Here is a 19,166-nt window from a genome sequence, read left to right as displayed (position 1 = left end):
AAATATTTTTCTCTCTTTCCCGAGTCTTGGCGTTTGTCTACCGCTGGAACTACGTCATCACATCGGTGTAGCCGCTATTGGCCGGCTTTTCTTCAGTTTCAGCTGTGAACACATTCGATGGCCACTTTAAAAAGAAAGCCACAAAAGCAAAGCAGAAACGGAAGGCGTATCTGCGAGGTTGCGAATCACGCAGTGCCGCTCCGTGCTGGCAACAACTATACATTTCGCAGTGTGTCCATACGCGAAGGAAAGATTGAAAGCGGTATCGGAACTGTTGAAGAGCCCCTTTAGCGTCCTTCTTTTTTTTTTTTAGTCATTGCGACTTTCGTAGTGTAATCGAAACTCATCTCCACAATTGTCTTGGTATAGCTACATTAGGCAGTCGACAGTTTTCTTTTTCGGGAACATCGTCGAAATGTGAAGTAATTTGACATACCCAAGGTCAGAGTAAAGCTGCTATTTATTGAACGTTCTGACAGGTATATATTCAAGACACCAATATTTACAAAAATGCCAGACCTGAAGGTCTTGCAAGGCTCAAGGCACAACCTCAAAACATCACAGGAACGGCACACAACAAAACAGTTCAGATCTGTACAGAATTATTTTGCGATGAGTCTATGTACAGGACAACGATGAGTACAGATGAGGTATGAAATGTGAAAAGCAACCAAGAAAAAGTTCCAAATGTGGCTGTCACCGGGTAATTTGGGCGAAATAGATGGATAGAAAAACAAACAGGAACAATAGCCCTGACCTCACGGCAGGGCACCATCGTTTTAGGGAGCCAATGTATGCTAACACAGACGGTCACAATTTTAAATGCGCAAACTTCATAAGTGACACGTTCCGTCGAACTTATCTCTACTTTCTTTACGCCTTGCAACTACCAGCGTAAGGACTAGGGGAAAAAAAAATGAAACACGGGAACTAAGCAAATGAGATGACCCTCTATGGTGAGCGGCGAAATATGTCTGAATGCGGAAGGAACTGTACATGGCGACAATACCATGGGTTGATCACATTTTCGCTGAACGCTACATTTGTCTTTAACATCTGGTACAAGCGCGGAAAGGAACTATGACAAAAAGCAGCGCTCCAGTCAAATATCACCAGCCCTTCACGGTAACAACGCCTTGTCCCAATCACCGAGCTCTTGTCCCAGCTCGGAGAAGGAACTATTTGGTAACAATTTGTTAAAAATGCCTAAGAGGGAAGGGAATTTGTTAAGAACGACCGAGGGCAGTCACGCCCTCAGAGCTCCCAGACTACGACGACTTGGCCTTTTTACCGGAAGGCTGCTTGCGGGGTCTCCCGGCTAAAGAGGCAACGACGTACGGCACGAAGCCGAACATGGTGGCTGCAAGGACCGCGTTGAAGAGGAACGCTGATGCGTAGAACACGGCCACGTTGTTCCTGGGCAGCGCGACCCATTCGGACATCTTTCCTGCGCCAACCGCCAGGATGGCGGCCACAATGCGCATCGACCACGTGAATTCGGTCGCCATTACGACGCGCTTGTAGAAGTCCGACGTCAGAGCGAGGCCCATGCCGAGCGGGAAGGCGCAGTAGCGCATCATGCTGAAGAAGGGCGTGGTGTCGACGTGGATGTACTCCTGCTTGACGCACCATTTGACAGCGCGGTCCACCGACCAGAGAGGGTCGACCCCCATCAGGCGGAGAACGCCGTAAGTGGACAGCGCGCTGGCGAACAGGCCCGCGCTGATGAACACGTACTGTCGCCGGGTCACGTGGTCAGTGTCCAACTTGCACATGAGCTTGGCTAAGCAGCACCCTTGAGGAGGAGGAGGAGGAGGAGGAGGAGGAGGAGGAGGAGGAGGAGGAGGAGGAGGAGGGAAAAAAAGATTTGTCAGTTATCCAGCGCCCGCACGGCTATTTCAAACCAACTTGCACGCCTAACACATTCTGATCGGTCGGCGTACACCACAGCAAACGCGTACGACGAAAACTCGCCTCCGCAAATAAACTTCAGGCACTTTCTTTTTTTTTTTTTTTTTACAGCGAAGCTATTTATGGCTGAGGCTGTGCATTCTTCTAGTGCGTAAGCCAAAAGGCCTTGCGGCAAAGCCAACTTTATCGCGAATGCAAAGCAAAAGACGGCTGGAACTTTAGCACAAGTTCTAGCACAGCTTCCCTAAAAACAGCTATAATAAAATTGCCCGCCAAGCGAACCTACCATTAATCCTCGTTTCATTTGCTTGTCATAACTCACACTGAAGTTGCAAACGTTACAGAAAGTTTTTCTACCTTCATTGCATAGGCATCTACGGGAGGATTATGGCCAAGGAAACGGCTGTAACCCTTGCTTGTAGGCAAATTCCCGCAACAAGGTATGTGGCAATTAGCCGCTGAGACAAATATATCATTGCGCCGAGTTTTATTTAATTTTCACAATTACGTAATTCACAATTAAATTGCAATTTTTTTAATTCCTGCCTGCTGTCAATACATGGGCTTCCACGGAAAGAAAATGGACAGGCCCATGTTTGTCTCCTAGGATAAAGCCCTTCCAAGTATCACGAAGTAATCACAAAGACACAGTCACTGCCATTACCGAATGATAAGAAAATAAATACGTACATATACATTATCTAACGTGTGCGTAATTTTTATTTTATACAGCTTCGCTGGCCACCCACCTCCCCAGAGTGGAATGGGTGTTAATTTTTTTTTTCAAATCGCCTCCAAACCAAGCGTTTTTTTTCTTCTTTTTTTTTGGCAAAGTGTACGCTTGTCGCGTTCTACAGCATATAAGATGGAGCAACGACTAACTTGCGACAACTATAAAGAAGAGAGAGTGCCCTGACGAACATCCGACGCCAACCTCCCATGTGCATTTTTCGCACGAACCCGCATCCGTTACTGATTAAGAAAAAAGAATGTTACGTGGGATCGGACTAAGCCTATAGAAATTCACGGCGACCTTTTTCTATGTGTCTGCTTCCTCAGTTTCAGGACAACGGACTCTTTTGCGCCGACTACGTCGATACGACGTGAAAAGGACATTAGTAGAGATGCGTGACTTTTCCTTTCCAATGCCCCGCGGAATACCTTACCCGTACTGTAACGCGCGGGAGGAGAGAGGCACGCCGCACTCACCGATGACCATGCCCATGAGGCACTGGTGCGGGAAGTGTGCCGCGATGTAGACCCTGGACAGGCTGACCACGCAGAGCAGCGCCGTGTAGGCGCACCACTGGAAGGAGCAGGCCCACGCCTTGCCCATCTGCTGCGCGCAGCCCGTGCGCCGCATGGCGAAGTCCAGGATGATGTACCAGATGGCCGCCGACACCATGGCGTGGCCCGACGGAGACCCGGGGCCCGTCTCGCAGGTGAGCGAGTACTGCCGGATGGAGGGCGCGGCGCCGTGGCCCGTGCGGTTGTACACGTCCGTCTCGTGCACCCACCAGTAGGGCCGCTCGCCGTGCAGCATCCTGCGGGAGGAGGGACAAAGGTTCCCCCTCAGTACACATCTCCCAGCGGCGAAACCCTCGTCTGTTTACTCGTTCTATTCAGCCCAGGCCCAGTCTAAAAACACAACAGGAATACTGCAAAAACCTATTCTGTCGTACGACAGAATTCCTCAGAATTATTGTCGTACGACAAAGCCATCTGTTGTTACGATACCCATTTCTGTCGTAACAACGAAGTCAATTTTCTCAACGACAAACATTCCTGTAGTCACAACAGAACTGCCATTTACTTTACGCTGCTTTTCGCAATAGGCCGTTCCTTCGCCCTACTTCTTCCTTTTTCTCCTTCCTACCTCCTTCTTACCATTGGCCTGAAAAAAGATGCCCCGGTTCTTCGTTACATTTCTTTAACATTCATTTGCATCAGTATGAGCCAAGGGCGAAGCACTTTTTTTACCAAAGCTCTGATTAAAGGAATGACGTCCTGCGACGTTCCTTCTACTTTTAAGCGACCTTGCGACGAAAATCCATGGAATTGCTACGAACCCTAAACCACACGAATGTTCTCTAGAGGCCATGCACTTAGTAGGTTCGTTTTCCCAAGTTCTATATCGCGAGATTAATCGTATCTGCGTATGGGGCAAACAAAATTCAGCAGCCATTTTTGGAAAGCTGTGCTTGCGAAAGCTCTCTCCTCCACTAATTAAGCAAACAGAATGAACAAGGCAGCTTCCCGTGAAATGATATTTTGGATATACTCTCAAAATTATAAAAAGTGAATAGCGCATCCTTAGTTGTTGCGGGTATAGACATTTTTAAACAAATGATAACATTTAGCGATTCCTGAACGTGAAAGAATTGCCAAAGGCGTGGTCGGCCGACCAGCTTAGTTCTCGATATTCGAAAATTGACCATCCCTCGGTATCCCGTTCATTCACTTTAATCGAAGGCACGCATACTTCAGCGCGTACTCCATCTCACAAACAGCCAAGTCTCGGAACTCGGGAATCGATCACAGTATAGCAGCAGCGGTCCCTCACCACTTGAGCACTTGGTTGGACCACTCGGCGATGATGGTGACCCACATGAGTCGGCGGCCCACTTTCCAGTCGAGGCAGTAGATGAGCGGCGCGAAGATGAGGAACGCGTATCGGGGGTCTCCGAAGTTGGACACGGCGAAGAACAGGCCGTGCTGGTGCTGGAACCTGCAACGAGGGCGCAAGCAAGTGGACGCTTCAGTTACAAATGGGTGCGCAAGAAACCCGACAGCTACAGGCCACACCTTGTTGAGTGCAGTAACGCGTTTGAACGTCCGCTCGGCCAGGACACAAGGCGCATTATAAAGTATCCTCTCGTGTATATATATATATATATATATATATATATATATATATATATATATATATATATATATATATATATATATATATATATATATATATATATATATATATATATATATATATTTACTTCATTAACCGTAGTGAAAAAGAAAAGAGCCTAACCACACCCCTATGCCTCCTTTGGCGTTGGAGACTGCTGCCCTATCTTTCTGTATTTCCTCAACGAGCCCCTCATTTCCTTACTATATTATTCTGCGAAAGCCTAGCGAGGGTCTCGGTTCTGGCAGCCTTGATGCCTAGGTAGCATAAGAGGGCTTCCCGCCAGTTACCCGCTCATGACAGGCTGTAGACGCTCGAGTCACGCCCCGGGGGTTGAAAAGAAGGTCCCCTTCTCCCCGTGTAGTCAGAGTGGCGCTGGCCACCACCCTCAAGCGTCAGATACACTTCTAGTAAATATAAATAGCCCAGAAAGTGAAGGAGAACACAGTCGCCCAGATAGCCGAATTGGTAAGGCATTCGACATGTAATCGAAAGGCGTGGGTTCGGTCCCCACTCTGGGCGCGTGTTTTTCTTTCTTTATTCTGTATATTAAAAAAAATGTTTACTTCATTAACCGTAGTGAAAAAGAAAAGAGCCTAACCACACCCCTATGCCTCCTTTGGCGTTGGAGACTGCTGCCCTATCTTTCTATATATATATATATATATGTATGTATATAGATTTCGATGAGTTTTGCAACGGGCCAGAAGAAACGGTCAGGTAAAAGATAAGAACAACTTTGCGGTTAACTTGTTTATTATAAATTAGTCCGACAGTTTCGGAAGTGGAACTTCCTTCCTCAGGGACAATCCCTCCTTCCTCAGGATTGTCCCTGAGGAAGGAAGTTCCACTTCCGAAACTGTCGGACTAATTTATAATAAACAAGTTAACCGCAAAGTTGTTCTTATCTTTTACCTATATATATATATAGGATGAGGAAAGGGAGGGCAACGTTTGCCCTCTCCTGTCCTGCGGAGCTGTGACGAGGGTCAGTCGATTTTCCCCGGCCAAGGGAAGGATATTCGTTTTGCCAGACGGTTCCATTTAGGGTGTGAATGCTTATCCATTAGAAACTAGTTAGGCGATCACCATTTGTTTGGAGAGTTGTGCCGTTTCTTTTCTGCAACAACCAATAGGGATTGGCTTTTATATTTTAGCCACGCAGTGAGCCGAGAGAAAAGAAGGTTACAAGTGTAAACCTTTTTTTGTTTGTTTGTTTAGAAGTGCCAGGCTCGCCCTCGTCCGCATAGCAACGCATTGCAGTTAAAACGAGATATTATTGAACCTTTATTTACGAATTTATCGCCTTTGCGAAGGGATTCTGGTTCCGGAAAAGTTGTTAATGAAAGTGAATATGTTTTTTTTGTACCTTACGAACGAGTGCGACCATTAAACTCAATTTTACGAAGCTCTCCAGAAGAAAATCGAAAGAAAATTGCGAGCCAGCCACTTTGCCAACCGAAAGACATTGCGCAAGAGATATTAATGACCAATGCATACTAATGGATTAAAACTTCGCGTACAGCAATTTGCAAATTAACAAATGAAGCAACAACAAGGAAAAATGAAATTAATGCGCGAAAAGGGAGGCTAAGGTTTGCGGAAGCAAAACAAGGAGGGAAATGCCAAAAGCCCAAGAAACGCTATTATCGCACCTGCCTGCTACTGAGCCTTGCATAATTGGGCTTACTTGAATACAAATCGCTCTAATTCTGGGATCGGGCTCATACTTTTTCTCCGGGTTAGATTTAACCATGACTGTGCACGGGTTGCTTGTGCAGAACTGCCATTGGTAACCCGACCAACCAAAAGTGCACGAAGCGCAGTTACGAACCATAGCTAGACACAAACCGACTTTTTCAATAGGAAATTAATTTGCCGGATATTCGGTAGTCGCGGGTTTCTCAATTTTATGAAATCTCCTGTTTTACGAAGATTTTAGAGCACCCGTCGATTTCGAACAATCTGGTTGCCATTCTATATATATATATATATATATATATATATATATATATATATATATATATATATATATATATATATATATATATATATATATATATATGGGGGATGTCTAAACCTGAAAGAAGCTTGGCTGATGATTGGGTAACTTTACTAGATCGAGTCCCTTGCCAATACCCGTTTATACTGATTGATTTATTGCTTGATTGATGTTTCTTTTTTTACCGCAATTTTAATTTGTCCGCTTAGACTCGCTTCAGCGTGACTCGGCGGAATTATGCTGTTAATGCGCGCCGCGAAAGTGTAGATAAAAAAAAGAAGCCCGGACAGGCGGCGTGGCAATAATCGCTGCCTTTTCTGGTAAGGTATTTCTCATATGGCATGATAATGGCTCGTCGGGCTCACAACGAATGGTGATGCAGGTGTGCGCATTCAGCATAGCATCAATTGAATGTGCTCCCTTCATTTAAAGTATGTTAATCGCCGATTCACAACTTCGCTGCATAACGTTGCACTCGTTAAGTGTCTCAAGGCCACGGTTCCATCAAATGTTCAAATACCAACTTTCTTGGCTCGCGTATACAAAAGTGCGACTTTTATGTAGTCAATGAAGCGGCTAGCTAATTCCGCGATTAGAACACAGCAGTAAGCAAAACTGCGTAGGAGATGAGGGGCTGGCCCTTCCCAAGGTTCATCGCAAAAAGCCCAGAAGATCACCAGCTTCACAGTACAGAGGGGGATGGGAGGCCCTAGGAAAAGCGCGCAGTCCAAGATGCTTGTCGAGACCAACTAGCTCAACGTGAAGACTCGATCACGTTTTGTTGCTAAATTATGTCGGCATTAAAAACGCCACCTGTTCCCCCTTCCCTCGCATACGATCCTTTCCAAGGCCCCTAAAGCCGGTCAACTGCGAAAGTAAGAGCGTGGTGCTCAATTATGAAGCTCCTCGTTGCACCCACCTGTTCTGTAGAGACTGAATGGCAAACATGCCATTATCGTGTAGAGTATCCATCGAAATCATCTTGGTGCCACCTACGAGGAGAGAGGGCGCATCCTGCGAAAGAAAAAAAAAAGAGGTCTAAATATATCTTGAAGCGCAAGCAGCTCTCTCAGAGCCATCATTTAGCGCCTCTTTTTCCTCCTTGCCTGCATTGCAAAATAGCGCCAATGGAATGACCAAGAGTTGCTTTTGCAGTTGCTATGCACGAAGAGTGAAACACGTTTCCTTCTATTTCTTTTTATTTTAGTTTGCCCAAGCATTAGATTTTGATCTGGTTGCGTTACGACACCTGATCTTGTGCACTCGTTACAAAAATTATTAGAAATATTTATACAAAGCTTGACAAGTTAGCTTCCACTCTGCGAGAAGACCGCTTTGTCTACGGCTGTGACCACAACGCACCAGAAACACTTGGCAGTATGCTTGGAAAAATGGAGCAGGTTTGTAAGGAGCGCAAACACAGAGAATCCCGTTAGAAAGAAAACCAGCGGGAATAATAAGCAACTTTTTCTTGCGTGATTAATTGAGTTATTTTGCATTTAGAAATAAACAAATTGCTTTCGTAATGAGATGCAAAACAAAACAAAACTTTGCTTTCAATTATGTTCCTACGCAGGAGGAGGTTTCCCTGGCCAACACTTGCGACTGGAATATTCTGCATCGCTATCGGGTACACATTGCGAAGAATATTGGCGGCAAAGATTACGAAACGGGCTCTTACCAAGGAAAGAAAAGCACTGCCTCGGGAGGGGGCAACTTGGCCGGGGCCGGGGAAGACACGTTTCGGCGAACACTACGAGGCACAGTTCCGGAACAAACGCGGTGTAGGGCGGGTTTCTGGACACCTTGAGAGCAACTTGGTCGCGCAGCCGCGGGCGTTGTGATGGTCGGGGGCCGACCGTGAGTTTCTTAAATACGCCGTGCACGGGCGCATGGCTGTTCCCGCGAGCGGAGCCAATTATCAGGTGCGGATACCGGCGACGTCACATCCACATCAGGCAGCATCAAATCCCGATAACCAGACAGTTGGGGAGGGGGTAGGAGCAGCGTGCTCCTACCGCACCCCTCCTCTCCACTTGAGAGCGGCGCGCGCTGCCGCATCTCCGCGCGGCGTGCGACGACGCGCTGGAGGCCGACGCTACACGTGCTACCGGCGTGGCGGCGTCATGTGTCGCCACGTAATTATGACGACACGGCGCGTTGTTCCCGGGGTCTTCCGTCACGTGTCTACGTTCGCGGAGCGCGCGCGACTCGCCAGACACTCCGGCGCCCTTGGAGGTGATTTTTTTTGTTTTCGACCGCAAGGAAAGAAGGCGCGATTATTGCGCGCGACTCCCATCGTGTGGGCCCTCACGCCGACCCCCCCCCCTCCGCCCCCGTCAAACGGACCATGCGCACGCGTTGGCCGGCTGATCGTGTCCTGCCGTGGTTTTATTGTGCACACGTAGTTAAACGCGCCGATGCAGACTGGCGGGAAATAGCGGCCTAACAGCAGTAGCGACGGCGATCGCGAGTCGCAACGACTCGGAGACGCCTTCCTGAAGGCGTCGGCGGAGCAAGCGAGTGACATTTGGCTAGCAACAGAGAATTTCCTGCCTTCTCGTTTGCTTACCAGTGACTCACCCAGTAGGTTCCGCGATCTCTCGTCTGCTGTTGGGATACCTTCATTTTTTACGCCCCCTTCCTCGGAGTCAGCGGAAAGGCGCCGACTGGAAAAAAAGCCCAGCTGTTCCACAGCTGACCTCGTGCTGATTGCTGTTCCAGCGTCGTGTTGTTAGCGGCGCTCTGCATCAGCCGCTTGCACGCGCTGCGCATGTGACTGCGGATTCAGTTACACAGCCGCGCGTCATCCAATCGCGCTTTGTTGAGTACACCGAGTCGGTGTTCCCCTCTTTGCAAGTTAATTCAACTGACGTATCGCCCACGTTCGAGCTCTTTCGTTAGTCTTAGTTAAGCTGACATAACAGTAGGGCTTCGTAGATCGTCTCCATAGAATCGCGCGCGTCCTTTTTTAAAGTGGCGCGCGGTCCCTAATTACTCTAAATTTCAAGAAAAAAATGCTATTTGGACTGTATCAAAAGTGAAATCGGTGTCAATTGTAAGCATTGGGTAAGCCTAACGTTGCAACACACACTGTCAGTCGTTAATTCAATTAGCACCAACGAGCGGCAGGTGAGCTAGCTTCCCTAAACAACCACCTATGTTATAGAAGAGGCGACCGGAGACCCTTAACGGTTTGTGCGTGTCTTAATGTGGGCCACTAAAGGATCGCGCACAGCCAAGGCCCATTGCGATGTCATATCGCAGTAGGCGACAACGTGGTGCCACGGTTTCGTAGTGTATGCCGTGGACGCTGTGCTCGATAAACCGGCGGCCCACAAGTCGTGTTTGCGGAAGAACTCCTCCGCGGGTGCCTACGCACTCAGCGGAGGAGCCATTCGTGAGCATACTCGACCGTAGTCTTAGTGCTACAAATATTCGGAGCAGCAGCGCATAAGTGGAGTAACAAGCTCCATAATCAGCGACTTTGGAGTGCATGGCTGACTGCAGGCGACGTTGTCCGGTAAAACAGAAAGTTCGAGTTAAGTTTGAATTTACAGCCGACAAGCAAGGCGGTTTAGCGAAGGCGGAAGACGACTGCAAGCACATCGATGTATCTATGCGACTGTGTGATTCGAGGAAGAATTTTGTTGCTGTTGTTGTGCGTGACATCATGGCGAAGTTTGTGAGAAAGAGAAGCCACTCTGAGCACTTTTACTAAATTTATTAGAACGCTTTGTCTAGATGGCCGTCCGACGGTACTATAAGCATTCCGCTAAATCGACGTCCACCGGCGTTTCGATGAAAAAATTCCGCGTCTGGCACTACTTCGCCCTCCATTACCGTAACGTAACGTAATCTAGTGTAACACAATTTAACGGACAGAAAAAATCATTTAAAACACCTAAAACTAACCTAATTCATGAAAATTATAATTAAAACTGGAGTGCCGTCGGACGGCCCTCAAGACACTGCATCGTTAGAAACGGTTCTCACTTGGAGTCGCATTTTCCAATGTGGCGCGGACCAACCTGGAGTGACCAGAGGGCGGTGAGCGGGGCCGACCACGAGACAGGAAGCACGTACAGGCGAGGACTGAAGGAGGCAGTGGGGAATGGGCGAACAGGGCGGGGTCATTGCTGATATGGAGCGCGCGCGGGAAATAAACGCGGGAAAACATACCGAGATGCGCAATCATTCTTCCTCTTACTTTCGAAAGCGGGTGGGGGCTCTTGTTCATGTGCTTAGAACGATTTTTTTTTTGTCGTTCAAGTGTTTCAGCTATACCGAAGGGTCACAATAACAAGGCAAAGCAAACATATATAGATTGAAAAAGCATATTTGAATGTTTCGTGCACGTGATCGGCAAGTAATTAAGAGTAGAAAAATGAACTGTGCCGTCTTAATTCGTTGAGGTAATTGTCCTGTAACAGTTGCAAAGCTTGTTGGTGCACTGAGCACATTACTGGATGCATACATACTGTGAATAGCTACGACGAGCTCCTTGAGACGAGACACATCGCTATGACAGAAGTGAACAATGTGGTGGCGTTTGGATGTTTTCCGCAGGTTTTCGGGTGGAAACATTTTGTTTTTAGAACTCCTTTAACGTAGAAGCAGTGCTATTCGGGCGGTTGAGTATCCATCGTCTTGAACTTGCCCGTCCTCTGTGCCTTCTTTAAGAAAAGCCTCAAGCAACTGGATGCACTAAAGGTTTAAGAGCTGGGCGTTCGCTTGGGACTCGCTAACAAACATCGGGGCGCTTTGTCAAGCGTAACGCCTCTCAGCCACTGGGTTGCTAATTCAAAAAAAAATATATCCACGATTGACCGGGCCATGTTCGCGTCTCGTTTGCCCATTCCTTGGTTGCTAGCTCCACTATCGACGTCCCCGTATAGGCCCGCGTTACAACCACGGCTGTTTGTCTCGCAGCGGCACCATAAGGACCGCGATGATGATGATTATGATTATGACGACGACGATGACGGTTATGATGGTGGTGCTGGTAGTGGTGGATTTCTTTGATCTGCTTTTCACGATTGGCACGCTGGCTTAACCTCCTGTACTAAGTCATAAAATTATTGCTGGAAACTGTGAACTGAAAATCGTATACGGTATACGATTCACTTTACTGTAAACAGTTGGCCATCTTCACGGAAACTGAGCACCCAGAGAAGAGTTCTTAACGCCAGAAAAAAATATATACTAGTGCACCGCCTTTCGATACAACGCACAAGCGGTTCAGCCTTGCGCGACAACACCGCAAATACCAGAGATTATTGTACAACAAAACAAGAAAAGAAGAATAAAAAAATTATGGGGCTCCCTCGTCTGCGCATCCGACAACTATCCCACTTCAAAAGCGCAATATCTATGGAGCAGCCTCCCTCGTACGAGCCAGCTAGAACGCCCCTTTCGAATCGACCCCGCAGAGACGTCAAAAGAGCGAAGTTTGCTGAGATACGGCTAGAGGGAAAGTCGGCCCCTTGAAGTGTTCAGACGCATATGCGACGAATTCTACAATTGTGAGGAGTAATCTGCTGCTCCAGTGAACCGCGTGCTGTGTGCTGCGACTGCGTGCTGACTCACTGCGAGTTTTTTGGTCAGCTCCTCGGTAGATTAGGAGGCTGTTGCTCACGACGCGAGGCTTTGATAGCACGAAAGGAATGGCGTGCACCCGGCATATCGTCGGAGATACAGCGGTCTACAGAATGCGGACTCGCGCATTGTATACTGAAATCCTGCTATATCGCGTGAAAATTGTGATAGCAGTATTTTGTTGCCGTTCCCGCAGCAGTCAATTCAGACATGTTGTGAAATTGAATTGGTACGCCAGCCTCCTGCAGCAACTGTACCTTTCTAAAAGAATTCGGTTGGTTGGTTGGTTGGTTGTGGGGTTTAACGCACCGACGCAACGCAGGCGATGAGGCGCGCCGTAGTGGAGGGCTCCGGATTAATTTTGACCACCTGGGGATCTTTATCGTGCGCCGAAATCTCGTACACACGGGCGTTTTTGCTTTTCGCCTCCATCAGAAAAGCGGCCGCCGCGGCCGGGAATCGAACCCGCGACCTCGTGCTCAGGAGCGCAACGCCTTAGCCACTGAGCCACCGCGGCGGGTCAGTAGAATTCAGTAATAGCCTCTGAGAGCAGAGTTCTACATAGTAAGCCTAATCATTTGATAAGATGTCTAGTGCTGTGCATTGTGTTACTGACTAGTTAGAATTGAAAACCAAAGCTGGATGTATAAGCCCTGAGCGCTGCCACTGATGACTATGATGAATGGAGGCTCTCCCTTTGTATCGGGACGTCGGTCGTCACCAACCGTCTTGCCTGTTCTATTCAAACTGCTTCTCTTGCCCTTAACAAACTTTATCGATTTGCTTCCTCCCTATCCCCTTACTCCTTCCCCCGCAATTCTTAACTTTCACCGCTCCCACCCACCTTCCCCGCTTCTAAAGCTCTCTCTCTCTCTCTCTCTCTCTCTCTCTCTCTCTCTCTCTCTCTCTTCTCTCTCTCTCTCTCTCTCTCTCTCTCTCTCTCTCTCTCTCTCTCTCTCTCTCTCTCTCTCTCTCTCTCTCTCTCTCTCTCTCTCTCTCTCTCTCTCATTGGGCAAGACTGCGGCCATCAATTTCAAGTTTGTACGCCTTGGGGACAGACCTTTGTGTGAGCAGTGACAGTGTTTGCAAATAAGCTACTGTTTAAGAGAGTTTAAATGTATATCAAGCGACCGCAGTGTTGCACAATCGGCCGGTACACGTGACAGCTGTGGGTAGCAAACCAGGGTGGCGAAGCCGGCATATTTATTGAGCCTCCTGACTGTAATTCCTCCACCCTGAAATTTACTATCAATGCCTCAGCAACCAGCGTGTAACCAGATGGCCATGGTACGAAATGCACTGTGGTACAAATTGGTTTTGTGTAATAAAATAATCTAGCGGAACGCTAAAACCTCACAGCACGCCGGGTTACGCTTGCCAATGTCATATCTCGGATACTGATCAATACGTTGAACAAGCCAATAAGGCATAAATTTTGTAGGTTATGCGAAAGCACGTCGAACAAGGCAAAATAGTACTCGGGGACAAACTTTTTTTACTTACTTACTTAAAGTACTTAAAGTTGGGTCGGCTTGACTTGAAGCGTTCGGCCGCGAATATTCCTCGTCTGCTACACGGCCTCCGCGAACACATCAGAACGCGGACAGGCGGGTCATGGAAGCCGTGTTAGTTGCAGAGAGCTTCTTGGAAACATCACAAATGGGGCTGAGAGCCAACAGAAACTAACAGAAACTAAAATCAGGCTGTCGTTGCAGAGACCACATTCTTCCAACAACACGTTTGTGTGTGTACGTGTGCTGCCTAAACTCTACTTCAAAAAATGTACCAGCCATGGGGTCAGCTGTTCAAGTAAAAAAGAGTAAACCCAGTTCCACTGAGTGTGAAACTTGTTCAAACAGCGGCGTTGGGGGTGGCCTTTACAAAGATTCCGTTTAGCTTCGGCTTCTTTCTTGTGCGCAATGTTAGAGTCGTTGCAACGGCTAATTTTCATATGATTTTTTTCCAGATAGTTGTGGTAAAACAACAGTTACAGCCGTTTCCCGTGACCATATTCTCTCCCTAGATCACCATGTATTGACAGCAGACAGTAATTTCGTGACGTTTACTAGTTCACTACGAACTGAATAATTCTCACAAGTAAATAAAACAACATAATGGTAGAGTCATCTTAGATGCTAATTTTCATATCATTTGTTCCGGAATACTTTTGATAACACAAAGTTAGAGGCGTTTTCTGTAATCATACTCCCTCCGTATGTGGCCATGCTTTACTGCACAACAGAAAATGTGGGAAAGCCAGCTCCCAAAATCCAAGCTTACACTAATTTCTTAACGTCGGCTTCCCCTCTAAACACAAATGCGTTGCTGGGAAAAGTTTTTTAGGGGCAATATAGGCCGCCATCAAAATATGAAGGCCATAAGACCTTTTTTTTTATTTTTTATAATTTTTTCGACACTGGGAACCGGTTTTTTGCACGGCGGAAAAGCCTCCTCCAGGGAGAGCGTGACACGACATTTGCAGATTCTCTCGTCAAGGCCGGCGCTACAACAGCTACTCTGATAAAAAAGGAAGTAAACGCCCAGCATCCGCGCGTCTTTCTCACAAAGTTGATTACATAATTCCATACCACGTTCGAACGCAACGACAGTTAAGCGTTCCCAGTATGCCCTGCGAAATAGCCGCGCGTTCCGAGTCTAGTTAGGTCTGGTGAGTGCCACTTGGCGTAACTTGAAGCGAGCTTCGTCAGCATTTCAGAGGCTGCACTCTCTTTACTTTTTTTTTATATTTTGCATAACCAGTGCAAGCTTTTATGATTGTTTTCGACTACCATATCCTTTTTTATTCCGGGATTTTATTCTTTTCTTGCTTTTCGCTCAAATGCGTCAATGTGCACATATTTAACGACGCAGATGCTCGAACTGCCCCTGATAATTTCCCTTGGCTCCTGTTCCGATAAAAAGCACGGGTATCCTGGTTGTCAGGTATCGAGAAATTTCATCCCCGACGTATATACTCGAAACGAGGCTGCAGTCATTGGGATTAGACAAGCTCCCCATTGCAAGACGAAACAAACCTGTCACTGTACCGTTATCGTGTCTAAACGAGGTGGCAATATAACTCACCTGTGCTCAGTGGCTAAGGCGTTGCGCTACTGAGCACGAGGTCGCGGGTTCGGTTCTCGGCCGCGGCGGTCGCTTTTCTGGTGGAGGCAAAAAGCAAAACCGCCCGTGTGTACAAAATTTCGGCGCACGTTAAAGATCCCCAGGTGGTCCAAATTAATCCGGAGCCCTCCACTACGGCACGCCTCATCACCTGCGTTGGGTCGGCGCGTTAAAACCTAGAATCAATCAATTATAACTCACTTGTGCATGACGTGTTCGGTGGTAACAATGTGGATACGCTGTCATCGGTGAACTCCTAAAGGCGGCTAGGAAACGCGCAGAACCGCGTCCCGTGGTAGCTTTCGTTGGCGTCCGGGTCATCTATTAAGCCGCAATTGATTTTTGAAGTGCCCTAAACGTACTATTTCCATACAGACGTTGCCACAACCAGCTTTTGGGTGAGCGCAAATACAAAAGGCAGTGAGACAGAGGCAAAACACTGTATGAGCCCCTATCAAACAACAAAACACTCACCACGTATACCTTGCGGAAAGGCGGCAGCAGATGGCGTAGCAGTCGCGATGCTCAGTTCATGTAGGCCGAATGTCGAAGGTTGAGGCGATTGTAGAGCGCATGCAAGGCGAGAGAAAGATTCTGTGCGCGTGGCTCGGCCTCTTCCAAGACAAGTGCGGTAGATAATGATGATGGTGGAACGAAGGTGATGATGGTGATGGGCGTTGCAGTGGGGATGATGATGGTTCGGCTGCATTATATCTACTTTAAACGATTTATTTTTCATACGAAGAAAATAAGGACTTTGGAAGGTTGAATCACCAAGTTAGTGAGAAATTCATGCATTGGTCAAAATTGCTGCTCTTGTTCTGTCGAGCTTAAAACAATGATCAGAATGTAAGTGCTCAGTGAATTATATTTTATCATCGTGCCTTGTATAATCTTCCTACAACAGTGATATGTTTATTTGGGGGCTTTGTTTAGTGCACCGCACTAGATTCAGCTGATTTGTTCGGTGACATACACGTGTTGGCCACCTAAAAAGTACGGCCAAATCGCGAAAAGAAAGCTTGACAAAATTCCTGTGATTTGGCATCAAATGAAGGAGATCCTGTCAATTACTCGATCCTTTTTTTAATGGCATTTTAGGTATGATGATCGCAACTTCAATCCCCCCCCCTAAAGAACCAACGTCTCAAATACCCCCATTAAAACAAAACCTTTAAATACACCAGCATTTCACCGCTTGCGTTAAACTTCCTGATTTGAATGAGAGCTGAAATAAGTGAGCAATATGTTCCTCCCTAGATTAGTCACCGTAGTAAAGCCAACTCGACCAGGGCTTTTAACCTGTATCCCTCACTCACTGACGGCTGCAAGCTGGCTTACAAAAGAGCATGCGACCTCTTTCCCGCGTGACGCCGAGTGGCCCGTAGGCAAGTGTTCGTGCCCGCAACCTCGGGGTCAATAGCGTCGTACAGAAAAAGAGCGGGGTCATCTTATCGACCTCGTTGCGTGTTCAAACAGTCACAAGGTATCCCTGAAGTATTACTTATCACTGAAGGCGCATAAGGCCGTCCGTTGTTGTCAAAAGCCGTTCGACGGGGATTATCACGCCAGTTAAATTGTCTTGGCGATTAGATTGCCAACCGCTTGGAAAAGGGCAGCTTGCAGTTCATTGTGATGTTAATTTTGAGCCCGTGGTTACCTTCCAATGGGAGAGATTTAAGGATTTGCGCGGTCAAAGGCTATCAGTGCGGAACAGAAATTTCACAGAAACAAAAATTTCGCCACGGGCGTTCACGTAAAGGCAATACTTATGTGTTTTGCCTTGCAGTGAGTTTTGTTTTTAAATTTGTCTCAAGGTACACGAGTGGGTAAAACGCAGTGGAATGTCGGAAGGTTAAAACCACAGGCGGGACCTTCAATGATGATTGTTAAAGAAAACTATGGGGCGAGCAGTGTAACATATTAGATGCGTAAAGAATGACCAAGCACAAAAGAAGCAAGCAGGGAACAAAGGAAATGAATACTACATTAAACAGTGGGAAGAAAAAAATTGGGAGTGGCTTAGTTCGGCTATGCCCGCATACATGTAGCGTGAGCTAAGGTTCATCTGGTTCTTCTTAGGTTTCCTGGTTGTCTAGGATTAGCTGGTTGTCATGCTTACTGCCGCTAAAACGATTTCCAATCCAATCCAATCCTATTCAGTCGCGGCGGCGGCGGCTCGGGCGCGCCAGCTGTGCGCCGTGAGACGGCACTGCTCCTCGCGCATGCGCAGCACGGCTCTCCAGGAGCCACGCGAAACTGCTCAACCTCGGCCAGTGTATCTCACGCTACAATGATGCGGCAATTGCAGGTGCGCGATTCACTGCACAATGCGTGTCCCTCGCAGCTTCTTTGGGGAGGCCGCTTTCCATCGGTAGTGAACCTCGGAACGTATTAGGTCCGCGGTCATGCCCCAAACGTGCCTTACGCGTGAGAAAAGCTCTTTTTGAGTACGTAAACAAATTCGGCAGAAATTCAGAGAATTATCTACTAATGCGTAGCATTCTTATGCCGCCTGTCGTGAGTGTGAGTTTTTTCCAAGCAACTTTTTTGTTTTTTCTAAATCCTGTCCGACCAATTATCTTCAATTACACTATTAGAACGATCAAAGGTGAAACTTTCGCGAAATCTGAATTATTAACCCGCCGCGGTGGCTCAGTGGCTAAGGCGTTGCGCTGCTGAGCACGAGGTCGCGGGTTCGGTTCCCGGCCGCGGCGGTCGCTTTTCTGGTGGAGGCAAAAAGCAAAACCGCCCGTGTGTACCAAATTTCGGCGCACGTTAAAGATCCCCAGGTGGTCAAAATTAATCCGGAGCCCTCCACTACGGCGCGCCTCATCGCCTGCGTTGCGTCGGCGCGTTAAACCCTACAATCAAGCAACAATAAATCTGAGTTATTGTGGAAACGGCATGCGGTATACGTTTTGACATTTTCCGTATTTGTACCACATTTTTCTTATTTTTTAGATTTTCAAAATTTCGTTCGACAAATTATCTCCATTTACGTTATTACAACGATCACATTTGGAACTTCCGTGATGTCTGCATTATTGTGGAAATGGAGAGCGTTACGCGGTTTGCCATTTCCCATAATTAATTTACATTTGTCTTGTTTTTTCAGTTTTTTGAAATTTCGTTCGACCAAGTATCTCCATCTACGCTATTATAACGATTACAGGTGGAACTTTCGCGAATTCTGCAATATTGTGGAAATGCCATGCGTTATACATTTTGCCATTTTCCGTAATTATTTTATATTTGTCTTATTTTTTCAACTTTTCTAAATTTCGTCCGATCAATTATCTTCATTTATGTTATTCTAGTGATTAAATTTGAAACTTCCGCGATATCTGCCTTTTTGCGGAAATACAGGGCGCTACACGGTCCTGGCTTTGGGGGTACTCGGCAAAAAATGCCACGCATTAAAACACAGGTTGTCAACAGAGGAGCATTTCATGCGTTTCATGCGCTTTTTTTTTTATCGTTAAAGAAGTTCCAAGTTTTTTGCGTCGTCACGAATCCTCGAGGAGTTGATGTAGCGTCTAGACGCCTGTGCGTTCTGCATCACTTGATCAGTGTTAATAAGTTTTTACGTTTCTCCCGGCGCTTTTCGCTCACGTAGAAAGTTTC

At 47.1% G+C, this 19,166-nt stretch overlaps 1 protein-coding gene across 1 annotated transcript; it reads right to left on the bottom strand.

Moving 5' to 3' along the window:
* Window positions 1–442: 442 nt before the first annotated feature.
* LOC144178391 (glucose-6-phosphatase 2-like) lies at window positions 443–8,717 on the bottom strand. Its single transcript, XM_077706202.1, has 5 exons — window positions 8,500–8,717; window positions 7,738–7,832; window positions 4,475–4,639; window positions 3,121–3,455; window positions 443–1,795 (listed from the first exon to the last, which is right to left on the bottom strand). Exons 2-5 carry the CDS (start codon window positions 7,797–7,799, stop codon window positions 1,269–1,271), a joined length of 1,089 nt encoding a protein of 362 aa, XP_077562328.1. The 5' UTR covers window positions 7,800–7,832; window positions 8,500–8,717; the 3' UTR covers window positions 443–1,268.
* Window positions 8,718–19,166: the final 10,449 nt, after the last annotated feature.

Source organism: Haemaphysalis longicornis, unplaced genomic scaffold (assembly GCF_048455015.1).
Source record: "Haemaphysalis longicornis isolate Haplotype H1 unplaced genomic scaffold, Haemaphysalis longicornis Haplotype H1 scaffold_4, whole genome shotgun sequence".
NCBI classification, from domain to species: domain Eukaryota; kingdom Metazoa; phylum Arthropoda; class Arachnida; order Ixodida; family Ixodidae; genus Haemaphysalis; species Haemaphysalis longicornis.
Note: the sequence above shows the minus strand (reverse complement) of the source record. Positions and strands in the feature narration are given on the sequence as shown.